Consider the following 17,108-nt stretch of genomic DNA (forward strand, 5'->3'; position numbering starts at 1 on the left):
AACCACATTAGTGATAGGCTGAGAGCTTTGCTTTAATTTACTGAATGTTTGAACAGAAGTTTGTTATATTATACAACCCACACATGAGGAACCTCCCCCCTCTTCCATCCCCCCTTCCCACCGCTGAGCTGTGGGAGAACCTGGTGACCAGCAGCGATCTGGACGTCCAGACACGTTTGGCCTCCAGAGCGAAGGCTGCCGGCTCATCGCATGGCTTCCTGGAATAAGGAACCACTCCCACTTCACCGGCTCAATAAAATGTTTTCCTTTCTCTTTCTCATGAGGAAGTTACGTTCCAGGCGAGTGCTAAGTTTGGGAGCCATCTATCCGACACGCACATATTTGTTCTTGATATTATAAAAGTTTATTACAATCTTTATTTTCGTGTAGTTCTTACGAACTACACCAGTGAGACTAGAAGTCGCCTTCCCCGTCGTAGCATAGATCTCTGCTATTCTTAGGAACGGTTACGCCACAAATATCCACAAAATGATCAATGCAGTCCTGTGGCACGGAGTCTTTCAGAGCTCTTTGAGTCCACAGAATGCATTCTGAATGGAGAAAAAAAAGAAGAAAGAGCTTGTAAGACCACACTGCAAACATATTTAGAATAAATATTTAGCGTAGACACGAGCACTACACATAGATTGTGCACGCTAATATATTTAAAATAAATATTTAGCGTAGACACGAACACTACACATAGATTGTGCGTGCTAAACATTGAATATCTTATTAGGTTTTAATGTCAACCTCAAGAAAAAATAACGCATATATTTTGTACATAAATGTGGCTAGATGTGTTGGAGGGTATACGTGCATACATTTGTATATATCTGTGCGATAGCTTTGTATATCAGTATATTAAAGCCCGGTCAGATTGAAGTGCCGAATACGAACTGTAGCCGCTCATGTTCACGCAATCTTTACGCCTTTGTGAGGCGCTCTCGACCACATTTCTCAATGCCCAGATAAATTATGAAAGGTTCTATTTTCTTGGCGCCAAAACATGACATTCTGTGACACGAACCTGTGTCCTTGAGCTATACGAGTATGTTGCTGCATATAATATATTGTTTCCAGTTACTGTGGCATGTGAGGAGGAAAGCTGCGGTGAACAACTGAGCGCATTAGTACATTACAAGCTCTCGGTACTTCCTGACGAAAGGGCTAGTGCGGATTTGTCTACCGTAATGAAGATCTGTGGGTGGCGTGGTCCCCTTCACTGTCCATTTCACGCAAAAAATACGATCAATTACGCTGAAGGTCGCGATGTTTAGATAAAAAGTTTGAACAGCCGTGTACAGCCTAAGCAGCTCCCTCGAAAGGAGGACTGGTGATGTGCAGGTGCCTTAACTGTGTGGTTGGTATTATGTGAGCTTCAATCGTGGGGGAGCGTGGAAGCTGTAGACAGTGTCCCTAGTGAAGGAGCGTCGTGGAGGCTGGTGCATATTGAGAAGTACTTTGATAATGGTTCACACTGTCTCCGAGCTTGCACTGCAACCTGAATATGCTTTTTGCTAACATAACAAAGGCCAGAGCTCGCGATCTCACGGGCATACTAACCGCCATTTCTACCTTCGGTAACCCACCGTCATATGATACAACTCGGTGAACCGTTACCTCCGCCAAGCCCAGCCTGTTAAACACACACTCAGGAGTATTCAGCTTTCTGTGAGCTCGCTCGGTGAGAAAGTGTCTTGCTGTGGAGGCTTCCAATTAAGGCAAACAATATCCTTAGCAGTGATCAAAACTTCGATGTCCCGATTTAATGCGCCGTTTTCTGTTACGTGCCACTTCAGTACAATCACTCCGTTGGAAGCTCACACGGGCCATTTTTTACAGACCTCTGCTGCCATCTACATACCTCTACTGCCAAGCGTGCTTCACCTCCGTGCCACAGTATCCATATTGAGACACATCTAGATCCCCAGCTTCGTGAATATACTTTCTAATACGATATCTTCACGGGTTATTGCGTGAAACGGTATCAGCGTTGCTCGTTGAAAGCTGCTTATGTGGTAGTGCAACATTTTCCAAAATTTAGATTGTTCGAGAAGTTTTTGTCATTTTCTTCTGCATTGCCAATACATCGGCAATATTTCTTGTGAGAATTGTCCTGAGAAACGTGAAACAAAATTGTTACAATAAAACGACTCAATAACTGCTCCGTTCTTTCAAAATGCTGCAAATATAACATCTAAGACTTTTTATACAAATACGTCTTGGCTGTGTTGCCGATTTGAAGGGCAGGGGACCCGTCAACCTGGACACGTTTTTTACTCGGTGCTACGCGCTCAAACTAGAAAAAATAAAATATTCAAATCTTGAAATCTTATTAACAGCACCATGTTAGAATAAAACATCGCTCAAATTTGAGTCCACACTTTATTAGGCTTACCAAATCGATGTCTCTATGAAAATGAGCTTGAATTCTTAGACTAACCTCATGTGTTCGAGTAAAGTTTTGGACAGTTTGTTTTCGTAATTGCGCCATTATTATTGAGTAGTAGAAAACACTTACAGGAAGTTTAGCTTTCCCAATAAAGGCAATGTCACCATTGCTTCTGCCGTATGCTCCTATTTCTACCTTTCTTGCTGAGCACGAGGACGCGGTTTGTATTTCTGGCCGCGGCGGCCGCTTTTCTGATGTAGGCGAAAAGATAAAAAATGAAAAACTTTCGTGTGTTCGAGATTTCAAAGCACGTTAAACATCCCAAGGTGGTCAAAATTAATTTGCAGCCCTCCACTACGGCGCGCCATATCGCCTGTGAAGCGTCGGCACGTTGAACCACACAATCAATCAATCTTCCTTTCTTTCTATTTTGTTTCCTTCTTCTCTTCCTTTTTGTCCCTCATCAGTGTTCCGCAACAAAACCACCTGCTCAACAAACATGCGCCTATACAGAACAATGTTAGGAAGCAATGAGCGCACAGCTCTCTCTCCAAACATTGGCGTCTTTGTGCACTCTCTGACACATCTGCCAAATGCAGTTGTGAAGTTGTGCAGTTGTGAAGTAAAATAAATTATGGACGCATTCATTCCAACATCCTTCTTACGATCTCCTTGATACTCCACACCCTCCACCAGGCAGGTCTCGTAGTCCGTGTAGTACAATTGGGCGGTCTTCACGGTAGGGTCTGAAACATTGTAAATATTATATCACTACTGAAATGTTTGCTGGAGCTGTGTGCTGAAATAATTTTTGAACAACAGAAACAAGAAAGAAATGGCACATAATTTGGAATATGCACATCAGGAATTATGTCATGAATTAAAACAGGATTTGCGGGAGGACAAACTGATATTTTTCGAAGCCTTGCATCAAAACGCGCTTTTTATAGGCGTACAGCTTTATTCTGTTTATCTCAGTCCTTTATTTTTGAAAATTTTATATAACTACAGAAAAATTTTTCTTCGCCACTGATACATTGAATTCCACTTGTCACTTCCCTGGCTGGCGCTGCGACGCCGTAACTGACTTAGATAACTGTAACCTCACGGCCTCCACACATTCAGTGTGGTGATGAGGGTTGTTTTGCGTGCGCAGAGAGCTTCACTCGCTTGACGTTCCAGTCGCAGTCACGACATAATCGTTATCCGACTGTTATGGCCACTATAAAATGTCTGATTAAGAATCTCGTAATACAGCACGTTGAGTGTTCAGGACACCTATTTCACGCAAATTTTGTTGGAAAATAAATACCGAAACCAATTTAACCGTTTCGGCGCTCATTGGCCGCAGATTGCCTTTAGCCTGAACACAAGTTTATAATTTCTACTCCCTGACATCGTCCTGGATGCTAGCGTTATCTGACGCAACTTCCCTTGCACAGCGTCGTATTCCGCACAAGCCGCTTTCCCGGCCATGCATGGGATGTGTTGTGGCCAGCGTTATCTGGTGCAAGCTTAAATTCAGCGGCACATCCGTCAAGAAAGCAGCAGCAACCGCAGTACCTTAAAATTTGAAGAAAAGCCAAAGGAAGCGTCGCTTAAAATAGAGAAATCGAGAACTTCGATTTCTTAGCGTCTTCCTGATCGATTATTGCCAGGCGTCGTGATAATGTGACTCAATAATAAGGATGTAGGGTCCATTTAGTGGATTACTGAAATGTCTAAACCTCTGAAACCTGTGCGTTCACACGCGAAATTCTGCATTAGGCATCGATTGGGGGGAAATGTGTAATTTGACGAATGAGATAGTGCCAAAACACACTTCAAGCGGGTGTGACTTCCCTGCTGTAATTGGTGTGGTCACCGCGATGGGTGCACGGCGCTTTAAGTCTGGCGCTCATTGCGAATCAAAAAATGGTCCATATTTCCCCTGCTGCGCGGTTTCATCAACTACATGAGGCAAACTGAATAATGCAACGCCAAATAGAATTTCACAAACACGAATTATACTTCAGGAGGCAATATTTGAGAAAACTTGTCACCGCGAAAAAAAGTGTGCCTTTCCGGAGGACTGAACGTACCGGCCGAAATGGGTCACACGGCGCTGCTGTTCGTGTAGTTCACGGTATTGAGCACCTACTGCTGGAGTAGAGCGTGTGTTTCGTGACACACTACTGTAGGAAGCAGACGACAAAGGAAGCGTTTATAATGTCTATTCGAAGTCATCACTCACATCACTCAAGCCAAAAATAAGTGCAGAGCACTTTAGGGGCCCTCCGTTTCGTCGTAGCTCGCTCGCTGCACCCAAGTAGAGCCACACGGCGTTCTGTCGTCGCCGCGTAACCCCGAGGCTTCGAAAGTCAAGCGGTTTATATATTCATAAGCGTTCCAAACTAGTGAACCACTGGCACTTGTCATACATGTCCCCGTTGTTTAGGGCAAAGAAAACTACAGGTGCATTTGAGGCAAAATACAGTGTGTACACAGCAGTGTTGTACACGTTCGTCTGAAACAGGAATGAAAGTTCGTGCCTCGTTCCTTCCCAATTTTGAAACGAGTTGCCGTTACAAGTTCCTTTATTGCGAAAGGAACGCGTTGCAGTTCCACTTCGATCATGCGTGTCGTTACATCAACGCTACATTTAATTTTTACAAATTAAAATGCGGTGCGGGACAATCCTGATGCGAAATAAAGTGATAAAATGGAACCTCACGTCAAACTACGTATATTATGCGAATATGAATACCGCCGGAAGCAGATTATCTGGAGATAAAAAGAATCCGAAGAAACGCACCTCGACGATTTTTTTCAGGGAGCACCGGACAAACTCCAGACATGTGTAACTGCGCCCTTGATATACTGATGATGATGATGATGATGATGGTTGGGTAGAGCCCATGGCTCTATTAATAGTCGGTGATCCTTTGAATGACTTCACAGCGAGCAGAACTCCCCCGACAACAACTCACCCGCGCCTTGCGCGCACTAATGCGGTAATTACGCCTTAAAATAGACAGATAGACAGATACGGTGGTTTAACGAGGGAACTGCAGCACCTCTCGGGCTTGGGCAACTTTTCCCCGGCAGGGAACAATTCAGCTAGACGCGCATCCTGGCCTCCGCAGACAGACGATGAAAGGTGAAAAGCATTTTCGCGGCTGCGCTATTCACCCGTCGAATGCCGCCGTGTACGCTAAACCGACATAAAAGCAAGCACAAGCTGCGACCCGCTGCGCGGTTATTCTTCTGCCTTTGATCTTCGAGAAACCACGTACCGCTTTAAGGCTGACAATTTGGCCAGCTCATAACGCTTTTGTAACGTCCATAAGTAGCAAAATGCCGAGGCCACCTGGTTGCTTTGCAGATTCAAGGTCAGGAGTGATCATCAACAGGCTGTCAGAAGTTGATAGGTGTGTCCGAAAACCTGTTTCAACAGGAGTGAATACATGATCCTTCTCTAGTTGCCAATTCAGGCGGCGTGCAACCATGTGCTCGAACGTTTTTACTATGGTGGATGTCAGCGATATAGGACGAAGGGCCGGAGGAGCATTTAGTAATTTGCCGGGATTGAGAATTGGTTTGACCCATTCTTCTTTCCTTCCCAGTGGGATGTCTCTTGTAACCCGTATGTTATTGTAGTAGTCTAGCAGAGCTTCCTTGCCGTTATGGGGAACCGTCCTAATGGCGCTGTAGAGTATCCCGTCTGGGCCTGGCGCACTTTTGGCGTTGCAAAGGTGCAGGGCGTCATCTAATTCCGTCATGGTAAATAGGTCGTCGAGGGGACCTTGATCATCGGGCGGCGTTAACATGTAGGGTTCTGCATTTCTCGCTTTTGAAAAGAAGCTGTCAGCTAAAATTTACCCATGTTCTTGAGCCGATACGTCCTTGCTAATCATGAAGGATTGCAAAGCAGTGCGAGAGGGCTTGGCACCAGCTATTGTATTAATAACATTCCACACTTTCGTAGTTGGGGTGGCACGGTTCAGCGTAGTACAGAGCTCGTGACATTGCTCCTGTTTCAGGCCTTTTGAATAAAGCTGTTTTTCGCGCGAAGCCTGTTGTGCTCTGCTCGGCTAGCTGGGTCTATAGGATTTGATTTCAATCGGCGTTCAGCTGGAAGACAAGCAGCTCCAAGGTTGAGATATCGTAGGTCGGGAACGGGATCTTGAGGACGTTGTTTGATAGCCTTCGTAGCTTTGGCTTTCACCTCTAGGATCCTATTTGTCACTGTTCCTTACGCCAATATGAATAATTCACGAAATTTGTCCAAAGAAGGTACTCTTCGTACAGCTTTGTACGTGTTACTGTTTTCACCAAAGAAATTACGATGATATCATGATGAATTCCCATAAGGTTTGGTTCCACAGTCCATAAAGCACTTATATCTACGGAAGCCCAGGTGAGATCAGGTGCCGTTTCCTGGTTTCGCTGCGGAACACACCTTGTCGGCGTTCCATCATTAAACAAAATGAGGTTTGCCCGGTCAGTTACTTCGACAAGATTATTTCCCAGTAACGAAGAATCTGCAAAACCCCAGTTTGTACGCCTCGCATTAAAGTCACTTTCCATTAGCAGCGGTCCAGGTACAACATGACGGAGAGCTTCAATCCAGTCCATATTGGCGGGTGCATCGGAGTCCAATAGAAGCCTCCCATGTGGGCGTATATAGACTGAAACCACAGTGAGGCCCCGTTTTCGAAAGACCACGGTGACAGCAACAACTTCGCGGTCGGAGGAAGCCAGAGAAGACGTGTCCAGTTGGGAAACGGGCAGTTGTTTTTTAACGAAAACCACGGCTGACCCTTTTTAGGAGTTGTGCAGTGATGGGCTTGAAAACAAGTTTAATCCTGACAAAGTGCGCTGCTGCTAAAGGTTCTTTTCCTGCGTAAGAAGCGCTGAGGCAGAAATTTTACGAAGCCACAAGCTGACCTCAGGAATTTTCTGTGTTAGTCCAGGACAGTTCCCCTGGATGATCCTAAGAGCAGAATTCATGCCTGCCTGTGCCGTGTGTTTGCGTGGACGCCAGTGCAGACTCTATGATCTGGGGTAGTAAGTCGAAAATGATTGCACAGAGCACCTTGATAACAGGGTGTTCCTGCAGGATGTCGGTGTTGGCCTCGAAGGCGATGCGTGCCAGCCTAATGGCCTCGTAAAAATTTTTGAGCATAGGTTAGGCTCGGATGTGTTCTGACGGTGCCAGGTGTCATTGGTCGGTTTGAAGTTGCTTTGTTTTAGTATGTGCTTGTACCTATTAATGTGCTTTACATCTTTAGCAGCGTTGTGGCTTGTGCTACGAAGGTGTTCATTGTGCTTAGATGTCTGCGACTGTGCCTGTGTTGCATGTTTCCCGCTTTCACGCACTGCAAATGCATACGTTTTCTGAGTAGCCTCCTTAGCTTTTTCTCGGATAGCGTTGGTATGCGTAGCCCGAAATCTGGCAATGTCGTTTTCACGTCTGCGTGCTGAAGAGTGAAGATCTTTGGCCTCGTGGGACCTCTTGAAATTGACGCACCGAGGTTCTTCATGGCAATCTCTGGAGTTGTGTTCACCGCCACAACGTTGGCAACGTTCTCCTCAGCGACAAAGATCCGCCGTGTACCCAAATGTATGGCACTGACGACACTGTATAGTTCGCGGCTTGTGTTCGTGCACCTAGTGGCGCATCGATCCGATCTTTACATATTCCGGAAGCGATGTTCCTTCAAACACAACTCTCACAGTTTCTAATGAGCGACCTAACTTAGCTAGCTGTTAGAACCCGGGAACATTTCGCTCGAAGAGGGTTGACGATTTCCTCATCTGCTATGTTAGTGTATACGTATCGCAGCACTCCAACGCAAGTAATTTTGGAGCAAGGACGCGGACTGTAGACGGGTACTTGTGATGTAAACTTGATTGCAGAAGTGCCTGTGCCACCGATTCCAACAGGGCACCCAAAGCGAGGATGTTAGGCGCGCGATTACCTATGATATTGTCAATCTGTCCTGGATGCAGGTATTCAAGTTCGGTGATTAGTTGCATAGTCGATATTTATGTGACCTTGCGTCCCGCTTGAGGCGTTAACAAAACTTTGTGCACTGATCATTTAGGTTTTCATGACGTACCAGTCGCCCTACGTTTTGCTTTTACAAGCTCGCCGCCGTCTTCGTCAACTTCCGCGTGTCAAGGTACGCTGCGGTCTGCAGGTGCCGAGATATCCGATTTGGTGACGTCATAGACTCCCCCTCTGCAGCGCCTTCTCCGGTAGAGGCCAATGATGTTGGCGGCACACCCGGATCTTGGAGCGATGCGGGGCCTTGGAAGTACGGAGGCAGCTGTGCAGGTGGTGGCGTCATGGGAGACTCATGCGCAAGGAGAGTCGCTGGTTTGGGTATATGATGTATTGGTGGAGCCAGTTCCAACCTAGCTGCCCCGTCAGGGGGGTCGGGCATCGCAGGGGCTTGGGGGCCCCTTCAAGGGTCGCCCGGCTTGTCTTCGAAGAGAGGCCTATCTAGAAGCCTGGTGAGTGGTCAACGTAGAGCGTTCCAAGGAAGAAAGACCTCCTCAAACGGGAAAAAAACTGCAGAGCGGCTATAGCAGCTAACCAGCGAAGGCGATCTTCGTCGTTCTCGTCGTCGGAGATCACTGGGGGTGTGGCGCGCAGTGTACGATCCAGAGGATTTGAGTGGGCTCCGCAATGTGGTGCTACGCTCGCTAGCGATTTTTGTCCGCATCGCTCTGTTACCGGAGACGATCTGCTCGATCCTAGCCATAGACAGCTTTGCTGTAAGACAGCCAAATCCTAGCGATGTAACGCTTGAAGAAGGAACGCCGTTCCTGTCGTTCCTTCATAAACCTAAGGAGTTACCGTTACAGTTCCACCGACCCTTTATGGAACGTTCCAGGAGTGCCGTTCCGCACAACACTGGTCCACAGCTACCATCATCCACCATAAAGAGAGCTGTAAAATACCTATAAGGAAGGGCGTCAGACAACGAGACACAATCTCATCAATGTTATTCACAGCATGTTTAAAAGAAGTATTCACAACATTGAATTGGAAAAGGTGGGAGTAGGGCTTAATAAAGAATACCTCAGTAACCTCAGATTTACTGATGACGTTGCCTTGCTAAGTAACTCAGGGGACGAATGGCAAAGCATGTTTACCCCACTGGACAGAGTAGAACCGTGGGCCTGAATATTAATATGCAGAAAACTAGACTAATGATGAATAACCTCGGGCCGGCACACCGGTTTGAGATAGGTGGCGAGGCAGTGGAAGTGGTAAGGGAATATACCTACTTAGGCCTAGTTGCGACTCCAGATCCCAACCATGAGTCAAAAATTGTTCGAAGGATAAGAATGTGGCGGAGTCTATTCGGCAGGCATTCTCAGATAATGAACGGTAGCCTACCATTGTCCCTGAAGAAGAAAGTGTATGTCAGCGGCATCTTACCGATGCTCACCTACGAGGCGGAAACTTGGAGGCTCACTGAGGAGGTGCAACTTAAATCGAGGGCAACTCAGCGAGCAATGGAACGGAAGGTGATAGGTGTAACATTAAGGGACAAGAAAAAAGCGGACTGGGTCAGGGAACAAACGCGGTCTATGGACATATTAGTAGAAATTAGGAAGAAGAAATGGAAGTGGGCAGAAATGTCATGCGAAGGCAAGATAACCGTTGGTCATTAAGGGTAACAGAGTGAATCCCTAGAGAAAGCAAGCGTGGCAGAGGGCGGCAGAAAGTTAGATGGGCAGATGAGATCAAGAAGTTTGCGCTGATAAATTGGTCGCAGTTAGCACAGGACAGGTATAATTGGAGATTTATAAGAGCGGCCTTTGCCCTGCAGTGGGCATGGATCGGATGATGATGATTATGATGATGATGATGATACATAATTAACCGGCGTCGTCTACGTTCTTTTAGTTAGGAACGCTCGTTTTTTTTACGATATTATGCGAGAAAAAGTGGCAGTGCAACGCCGGCACGTGCGGGAGGCAAAGCAAGCATAGAAAGAACAGAACTCCCATTCACGCAGTTTTTCGCAGGGCGCGGGCGAGCACTGCGAAGGCTGGCAATTTGAAATGCCTTGGGTGGTAGCAGTGAGCGGATAAGTGCGCTACCGCCCATTATGGCGAATCACTGCTCTGCACTTCCGACAGCTTTCACATTGAGTAGAACAGCTTTAATTTTTCATTAATCATTCCCTTAACATTATTATTCTCTTCGCATGTAGCAACCCTAAGGAATTTTTTAAGAGCACTTCTTCAAACACGGCTGTTTAGAAGTACCGAATAAAGACGTCAGCTTTGGAACCAAACCAGCGTGTTTCGGGTATATACTGTTCGTAGAGGGTGGCTCACTAACTCGCCTGAATGTTGAGCACTTACCATCTTCCACCGTATATGTAACTTCTCCGTCATCCTCTACTTTTGCGTAGAAATGGACTGTTCCCCTGGAGGTGCAAATAGCAAAATATATTAAACACCTGCCCTCCATGCATGCCGGATGAATGTTGCTTCCCATTTCTGATCCCTTCGTAAAAATATGCTATCTACGCTGGTGTGTCACATGTAAGAAATGCTGGCAGGAGCGAGTTAAAAAAAATCAGTACATTCAGAACCAACTACTCATCGGAACAATTGCGTCTCATCTTTCTGTGTACCTAGGGTGACAGTTATACAACGAACTGCGCCCAGTGTGTTGCTGGTTTACGCGAATGCTTTATGGCGTGGCGAAATCTTGACAGCACAGAATAATTTTCTAGGAATTGTATACGTAGCCTTAATGGCAACCATTGATGTATAAAAATCTAGCGAAATATTCAAGGATATAATTGTCACACAATGTATCAAAAACATTTACGACCGTATCAACTAAAGATACCTACACATACGGGGTTGCAAAAGACCTTAAAACAATTGGGTGGTGTTTTAATGTCAAGGGCCATCGGGTGGAGGTTTAAAAATACCTTATCCAGTACAGCAAATTACAGTGCGTTCCCTAGGGTTAGCCCATATTTGTTGAACGCGCCCCGCAATACATTTGAAATTCCGGCTTCTTTGCAGACAGGCGTGATTCAGACGTCCTTGAGGGAAACGGTTTGTATGTACTCGCTCACTTTGTCAAAAAACAGTTAAACAGTAAATGGTCCACTCAGTCGCTAAGATTTAAAAGAGACAGAAATGCATACACGGGTGCACCGCCGGCAGGTTGAAGCGTCCAGACGAAGGTAGCCGTCTTAGTGTCAGGATCAATCTCTGATCGATGTGCTTTCAGGCACTCTAGAATGCTGTCGTTGTTTGAGTCCATTATAGATACAAAATCCTCAAATGTTTCCAGCACCTGGGTGGAACGAAATTCCCGTCACTTATACTGGCAAGAAAAGAGTTTTAACTTACATCGTTTTCACATACATAAAGAAACCACTGGAGAATTTGACTTCTTTGAAATAGTCGGATCAAGCTTTCTTGGTTTATACAAGCGATTCCGTTTGATGACGGTGGTTATAGAATAAAATTTAAGTTTTTTTATCTTCTGAAGTAGAGCTAGTTTGTTCCTTTAAAAGAACACATTCATAGTGTGTCCTTTTTTACCTGACTGGAACTGCGCACAAATAAACTGAACCAAAGGAAGAGAACACACACAACGCAGTTGTGTGTGTTCCCTTGGTCCAGTTTATTTGTGCACAGTTCCAGTCATGAACCATTTTTGACTAGCCCGGCTTTCCACTTTGCTTTTTTACCTACCATTCCCAGTACGTTAGCTTGAGGGCCAGCTTCTACCTGATGCCACGCTGCGCGGAGAATATATAGCACATGCGCTGTCTGGCTTTGTGTTTTTATTTATTTGTTCAAATACCAACATTTCGCCCAGAGGGCATTACAGTAGGAGGTAGAAACACATTTTCGCTATAGAAACGTGCCAATTAACAAAAACGTAAGTAATAAAGAATAACAACAAACCAGGAAGACAACGACAGAGAAAAATATAAAAATGCCTGCAAAAAAGTAGCGCTTCGCAGCATTCAAAGTAAAATACGTATGAAAAACGTGTGCATACACTCACGCAAGATTTTCAATCCGACTTCGCCCGCGCTCTTCGAACGTTTGTCCGCACTTAGTAGTGTTTATGTTTTGCAGATGAATAGATTATCAGATTTAAAACGAATGTACCCATTATCTACGCGTACCGATCGAGAAACAGTGGATGGCAGTGCCTTTCCCGTGTGTTCGTCATATCAGTTAATAGAGTCCGGCTTTCCACTCAACCCTGGAGCACGCCGTTTTCTTGGGAGTACGTTAAGACCGCACTGCCCCAACCATAACGTGACTCGTCCTCCATTACAAGTAGCTTTCAAAAGCATTTAGTATGCCTCCGGTCGCAGAGCAAGATCTGCTGTCACGGAAATTACCATTCCGGCAAGTGGTGCGCGCATTCGCTGCCCAATTACTGCACCTTGGCCATTGTGTAAAAAGAAAGGTGCTTCATTAATGATTTCCTCCCCACGGCAACTAACTTGCCCGGTTATAGGGCAAAAAAACACAATGTTTTACTTGAATGTCAAACTCTTACCTTAAATCCGTCAATTTTTTCTGGTGATGTGCTCTCAAAGGATGAACCATCGCAAGGTAATAAGGATGCCAACAACATGCAGAAACACGCCGCCCGATTCATAACGTCGAATTCTCGCTTTGATGGCTACAAAATTTGCTGCAGTTAAAAGTATCGCACGAAACGTTCTGCTGAAGCTGTCCGTTAAGTGTGGCGGAGCAGGAGAACACCCAACTTATATTCACCATCCCACCAGATCTAGCTCAGGGCAAGCAGATCACCTGAGTCACTCAAAAGCCCTCGAATAAACTTCCACTTGTGACGTGTGTTTTTGTTTTGTGGGCATGCGTATTATCACTGCCACAGCGTGATATGAAATGAGATAGGCTGTTCGGCTGTTTCAAATCGAAAAGAAATGTCATTTCACGCGAAGCCTGCGTGAAAGTGAAATGTGGTGTGGCGTTTAAAACACGCATGGTTTTCTTTTTTTGTTTGTGGGCCTGACGTACGGGCAAAGTATTGTGGAGAGGAATTACCCCAATGGTACCGTAGCTTCGGCCAACGATCACATTTTATAGCGGCAGCCACCAAAACAAATGAAAAGCCGAATTTTTCGAACTGTGTCGGCAGGTTATCATGGCGTGGCATGACAAGTAGAAGTGTGCTCAGTCGACAGCTGTGTGTCGTGCTGTCTGTCCTCTCTGTCACCCGACCAACATTTCCGCCGCATGGAGGATGGCTCAGCTTTTTGTGCTGGGTAAAAGCAGGTGCAAAGTCAGCCGTATGCACGGCGGATACAAGGAGATACGAAAAGCACAGCGCCTGGCCTTCCATGTATTCAGTGTTTTCTGGCTGCAGAATTTAGAAGCTCCACCGATGGGCATGTTAGAAGCTCCACCCGAATACAGATGGCCCGCCCATTCGGAGAGTGTTTGAGAATGCGGCCTACTACTGAATTTATTGGCTGCTCAAAGGAGGGACGATTCATATGTGTTCAGTGGCGCCAAGAGGCTTACAACGTAAATTTTTTGCCGCTGCCAAAAGAATTACGCTTTGAAGCGTGCATCCCATCAAACGCCTTTCCATCATCAAAGCAAGTTTCACCAACCATGCGCACAAATTCAAATGCCTTTTTAGAATAAATGTGCATCATAATGGCAGCATGTATGTAAGGTTACTATCGATCATGATGAGAAAGTCCTGTCCAGAGCAGTAAGAAAAATGTTTCTACAAGAAAAATTTGACATTCACCCTAAATGCAGCCGTACAACTACAAAGAAAAGCTGTACAGCTTTCTCAGAAACTTCGCATTTAAAGCAAACTTCCTACTGGTTCAGATAGCCGGTCGTACTGCGTTGGAAACCTGAACCAGGACAAGTTTTTTCCGAGAAAGCTGTACGGCTTTTATTTGTAGCCGTACGGCTGCATCTAAGGTTGATGTCAAATTTCCCGTCATTGAAACTTGCTCCCACATTGGGGGTTCCCCCTAAATCTGGTCGATTAAGCAAAACGTAATTTGTCACATTGGAATGGCTGGGTTCACAAAATGCTTCCTGAAGTCACTCTGGTGCTCCGTACTTAGCTGCGCAGTGGTGCTTAAATTCGCAACTAAATAAATATACGGCGTCGTTTAAGTGGAGAGGCATCAGATAAAAAAGTAGGCCGTACTCACAAATGTGTGGAACACCAGCGGATGCGCAGAAATTTCAAACCCGGGAACTAGATGACGCTGCAGTTATCGGAAGCGAGGTGCGCTGCGGTGCTAGTACTCTTTAAATACGAACATTCCGCGCCAGACGTGCCTCGTAGATCGTAACAACAAAACGCACTGCGGAGAAGCGAGCTTGACATAATGGGTTTTCACATTTAATGCACGTGATTATAATGATGACGATGGAAGGCGAAGCGCCTCAAGACAGAAACGCTTCCGTGTACGGACTCGCACCTGGGACTGATATGTTATGAATCCGACGTCTATCCCTTTGCGTCAGTCCGACACGGTTGGATTTTCGATGTGTAAAGTGTAAGCATGTAAGTGTAAGCATGTAAGTGTAAGCATACTCTAGGCTTTCAAATCAAATTTAAATTAAATAATCGAAAGCGCCCGTTTACTCAATATAGCGCAGAGAAAACGTCTTGTTTCAGACATCTTGTCGCTAGATTGAAGGGGCTTATATTTTTTGTATACCCAGTGTAGCACTCGAAGTGAGTGCTAACCGGCCATCATTTTACTAACCGGCCATCACCCAGTCTGAGACGGGCTACACCACGATTAGGGGTGTGAATGACGGTGTCGCTTGTAAGAACAGGCGAAGATTAAGAAGCTGCAACTGGTGCATACCTCAGTCTTTTCCTGCCTTTCTTGAAGCGCGATTGGGTGTCTTCAGGATTTGTAATCGACCAGTTTATGGTCTTTGTGTCCTGAAAAAAAAAAGCAAGCAGTGGCTGAGCTCGGCTATGCCAGGATACACGTAGTGTGAGCTAAGGTTTAGCTGGTTATTCTTGGCTTTCCTGGTTGTCTAGGATTAGCTTGATTATCCTGCTTACTGCTGATAAAATGACACACGCACGGTATACGCATTATGTGACACATGTATATTTATCAAGCGGCTCCGGCGCAGCGTCACCAATGGCCCCAGAGCTAAGCTGGTTCCACACGCGCACGCCGGGGTTGCTGCGCTGCACGAGCCATCGGTTCCACACCCGGCCACCCCTGGCATGATCATCAAGTGGACAGGAAAGCCACGTACGGAACGGAGGTCGGACGCTGGGCGCGTGGGTTGTGCGAGAGACGCCGGGGAGCGAGCAACGCTTTGTGCGCCGTGCGACGTCACTGCTCCCCGCGCATGCGCAGCACGGCTCTCAGGAGACACAAGAAACTGCTCAACCACGGCCACTGTAGCTCACGCTACAAAATTCGCACAGCATGCCCCAATGGTGCAAGGCTGCAGAAATAGCAGAGCTGGTGGCCCCTCTCCCTTCGTCAGAGTCCCGGCTGTTGCACCTCACACGGTTTTCTGAACTTCCCGCCGAACGTTTTTACTGACTGGCACGCCCTGATATCGTTTCATACGCAGTTTTCCCATCTCTCCCAAAGTGGACCGGGTTAGCACGCGGTAGAACCCGCACCACGACCCCCCCCCCCCCCCCCCCAAAAAAAAAAAAATACCGTGCGCGCTGACAGCGTTGATGGCACAAATAAACAGACACCGGTTTCATAAACCGAGGGACCCAAGTTCGATTCCCACCACTGGGAGCTTTTTTCAGTGTGCAGCACTTAAGGGCTCGTCGCTACAGTAGTTTGACGGTGCCCTCGTCCCAACCAAGCGAAGGAAAAGGACACTGAAGACAGAAGGCAAACGGCGGAAGGAAGTGTGCCGAAGGTGCGAGGGGGGAGGGCGGTGCGCGGCGGCGGCGAGAGACGCTCCCCAGCGGCGACGCGCTACGAGATAACGGAGAGAACGAAGAGGCCACCGACGATGAGCCCGCAGGAAAGCGGAGGATGCAAGAACCCAATGGAGTGGGCTCGTTGGGCTCTTTCGAAAAATTAGCGCTTGTCCTGTCTTCTCTTCCTTGTGTGTCGTAATCTTTGTGCGCTGTTTACGCCTTCATGATGCCCCACCAACTAGCCCACCAAGCCGTCTTCCGAGGATGAAGTATGGCGAAAGGGGGAGGAGGAGGGTGTTTATCTGAAGAGCGAAAATGGTTATCTGAAGAACGAAAAAGCAAGCATCCTGTACTTTCAGGTTCACAAAAAACACAGAAAAGCACAGATCCGGACCACGTGTCTTTTTCTCAGGAGGTTGGAAGACTATTTACAACAATATGCTCAGCGGCGGCGATGTGCTAGCAGACAGCGTAATAATAGCGTCCGCCGCTGTTCGTTCACCGATCACGAGATCACTTGCTGAGACGCAACAGCTATGCCCCGTTGCCGATAAGACTGCATTTCGCGCTGCGCACAAATTTAGCATTAGGGAGTATTGCAATCGCCAGCCACGTTTGTGTTTCTTTCCGATCGGCTGCTCATGTTATTCTTTCTCACCTCTGCTAACTTGGTACCCCTCGGGCCCTTGGGGTGGCCCAGTTGTTAGGCCGTCGCTTTCCCGCAGTAAAGCTCCGGGTTTGATCTCCGGGACCTCCCTAACCAGATTTCTTTCTTGAGGTTTTTGTCGCTTT

General features: G+C 46.6%; 1 protein-coding gene across 1 annotated transcript; it reads right to left on the reverse strand.

Moving 5' to 3' along the window:
* Positions 1-325: 325 nt before the first annotated feature.
* On the reverse strand, positions 326-13,255 carry LOC144151760 (uncharacterized). The gene is made up of 5 exons (XM_077682895.1): positions 12,951-13,255; positions 11,569-11,720; positions 10,766-10,830; positions 3,061-3,141; positions 326-551 (listed from the first exon to the last, which is right to left on the reverse strand). Exons 1-5 carry the CDS (start codon positions 13,050-13,052, stop codon positions 415-417), a joined length of 537 nt encoding a protein of 178 aa, XP_077539021.1. The 5' UTR covers positions 13,053-13,255; the 3' UTR covers positions 326-414.
* Positions 13,256-17,108: the final 3,853 nt, after the last annotated feature.

Source organism: Haemaphysalis longicornis, unplaced genomic scaffold, assembly GCF_048455015.1.
Source record: "Haemaphysalis longicornis isolate Haplotype H1 unplaced genomic scaffold, Haemaphysalis longicornis Haplotype H1 scaffold_9, whole genome shotgun sequence".
NCBI lineage: Eukaryota > Metazoa > Arthropoda > Arachnida > Ixodida > Ixodidae > Haemaphysalis > Haemaphysalis longicornis.

Coding starts and splice junctions, on each gene's coding strand:
- LOC144151760 (XM_077682895.1), bottom strand. CDS start 13,052: ATGAATCGGGCGGCGTGTTTCTGCATGTTGTTGGCATCCTTATTACCT. Junction 11,721..12,950: donor AAAAAATTGACGGATTTAAG/GTAAGAGTTTGA, acceptor CGTTCCACCCAG/GTGCTGGAAACATTTGAGGA. Junction 3,142..10,765: donor TACATATACGGTGGAAGATG/GTAAGTGCTCAA, acceptor ACAATGTTTCAG/ACCCTACCGTGAAGACCGCC.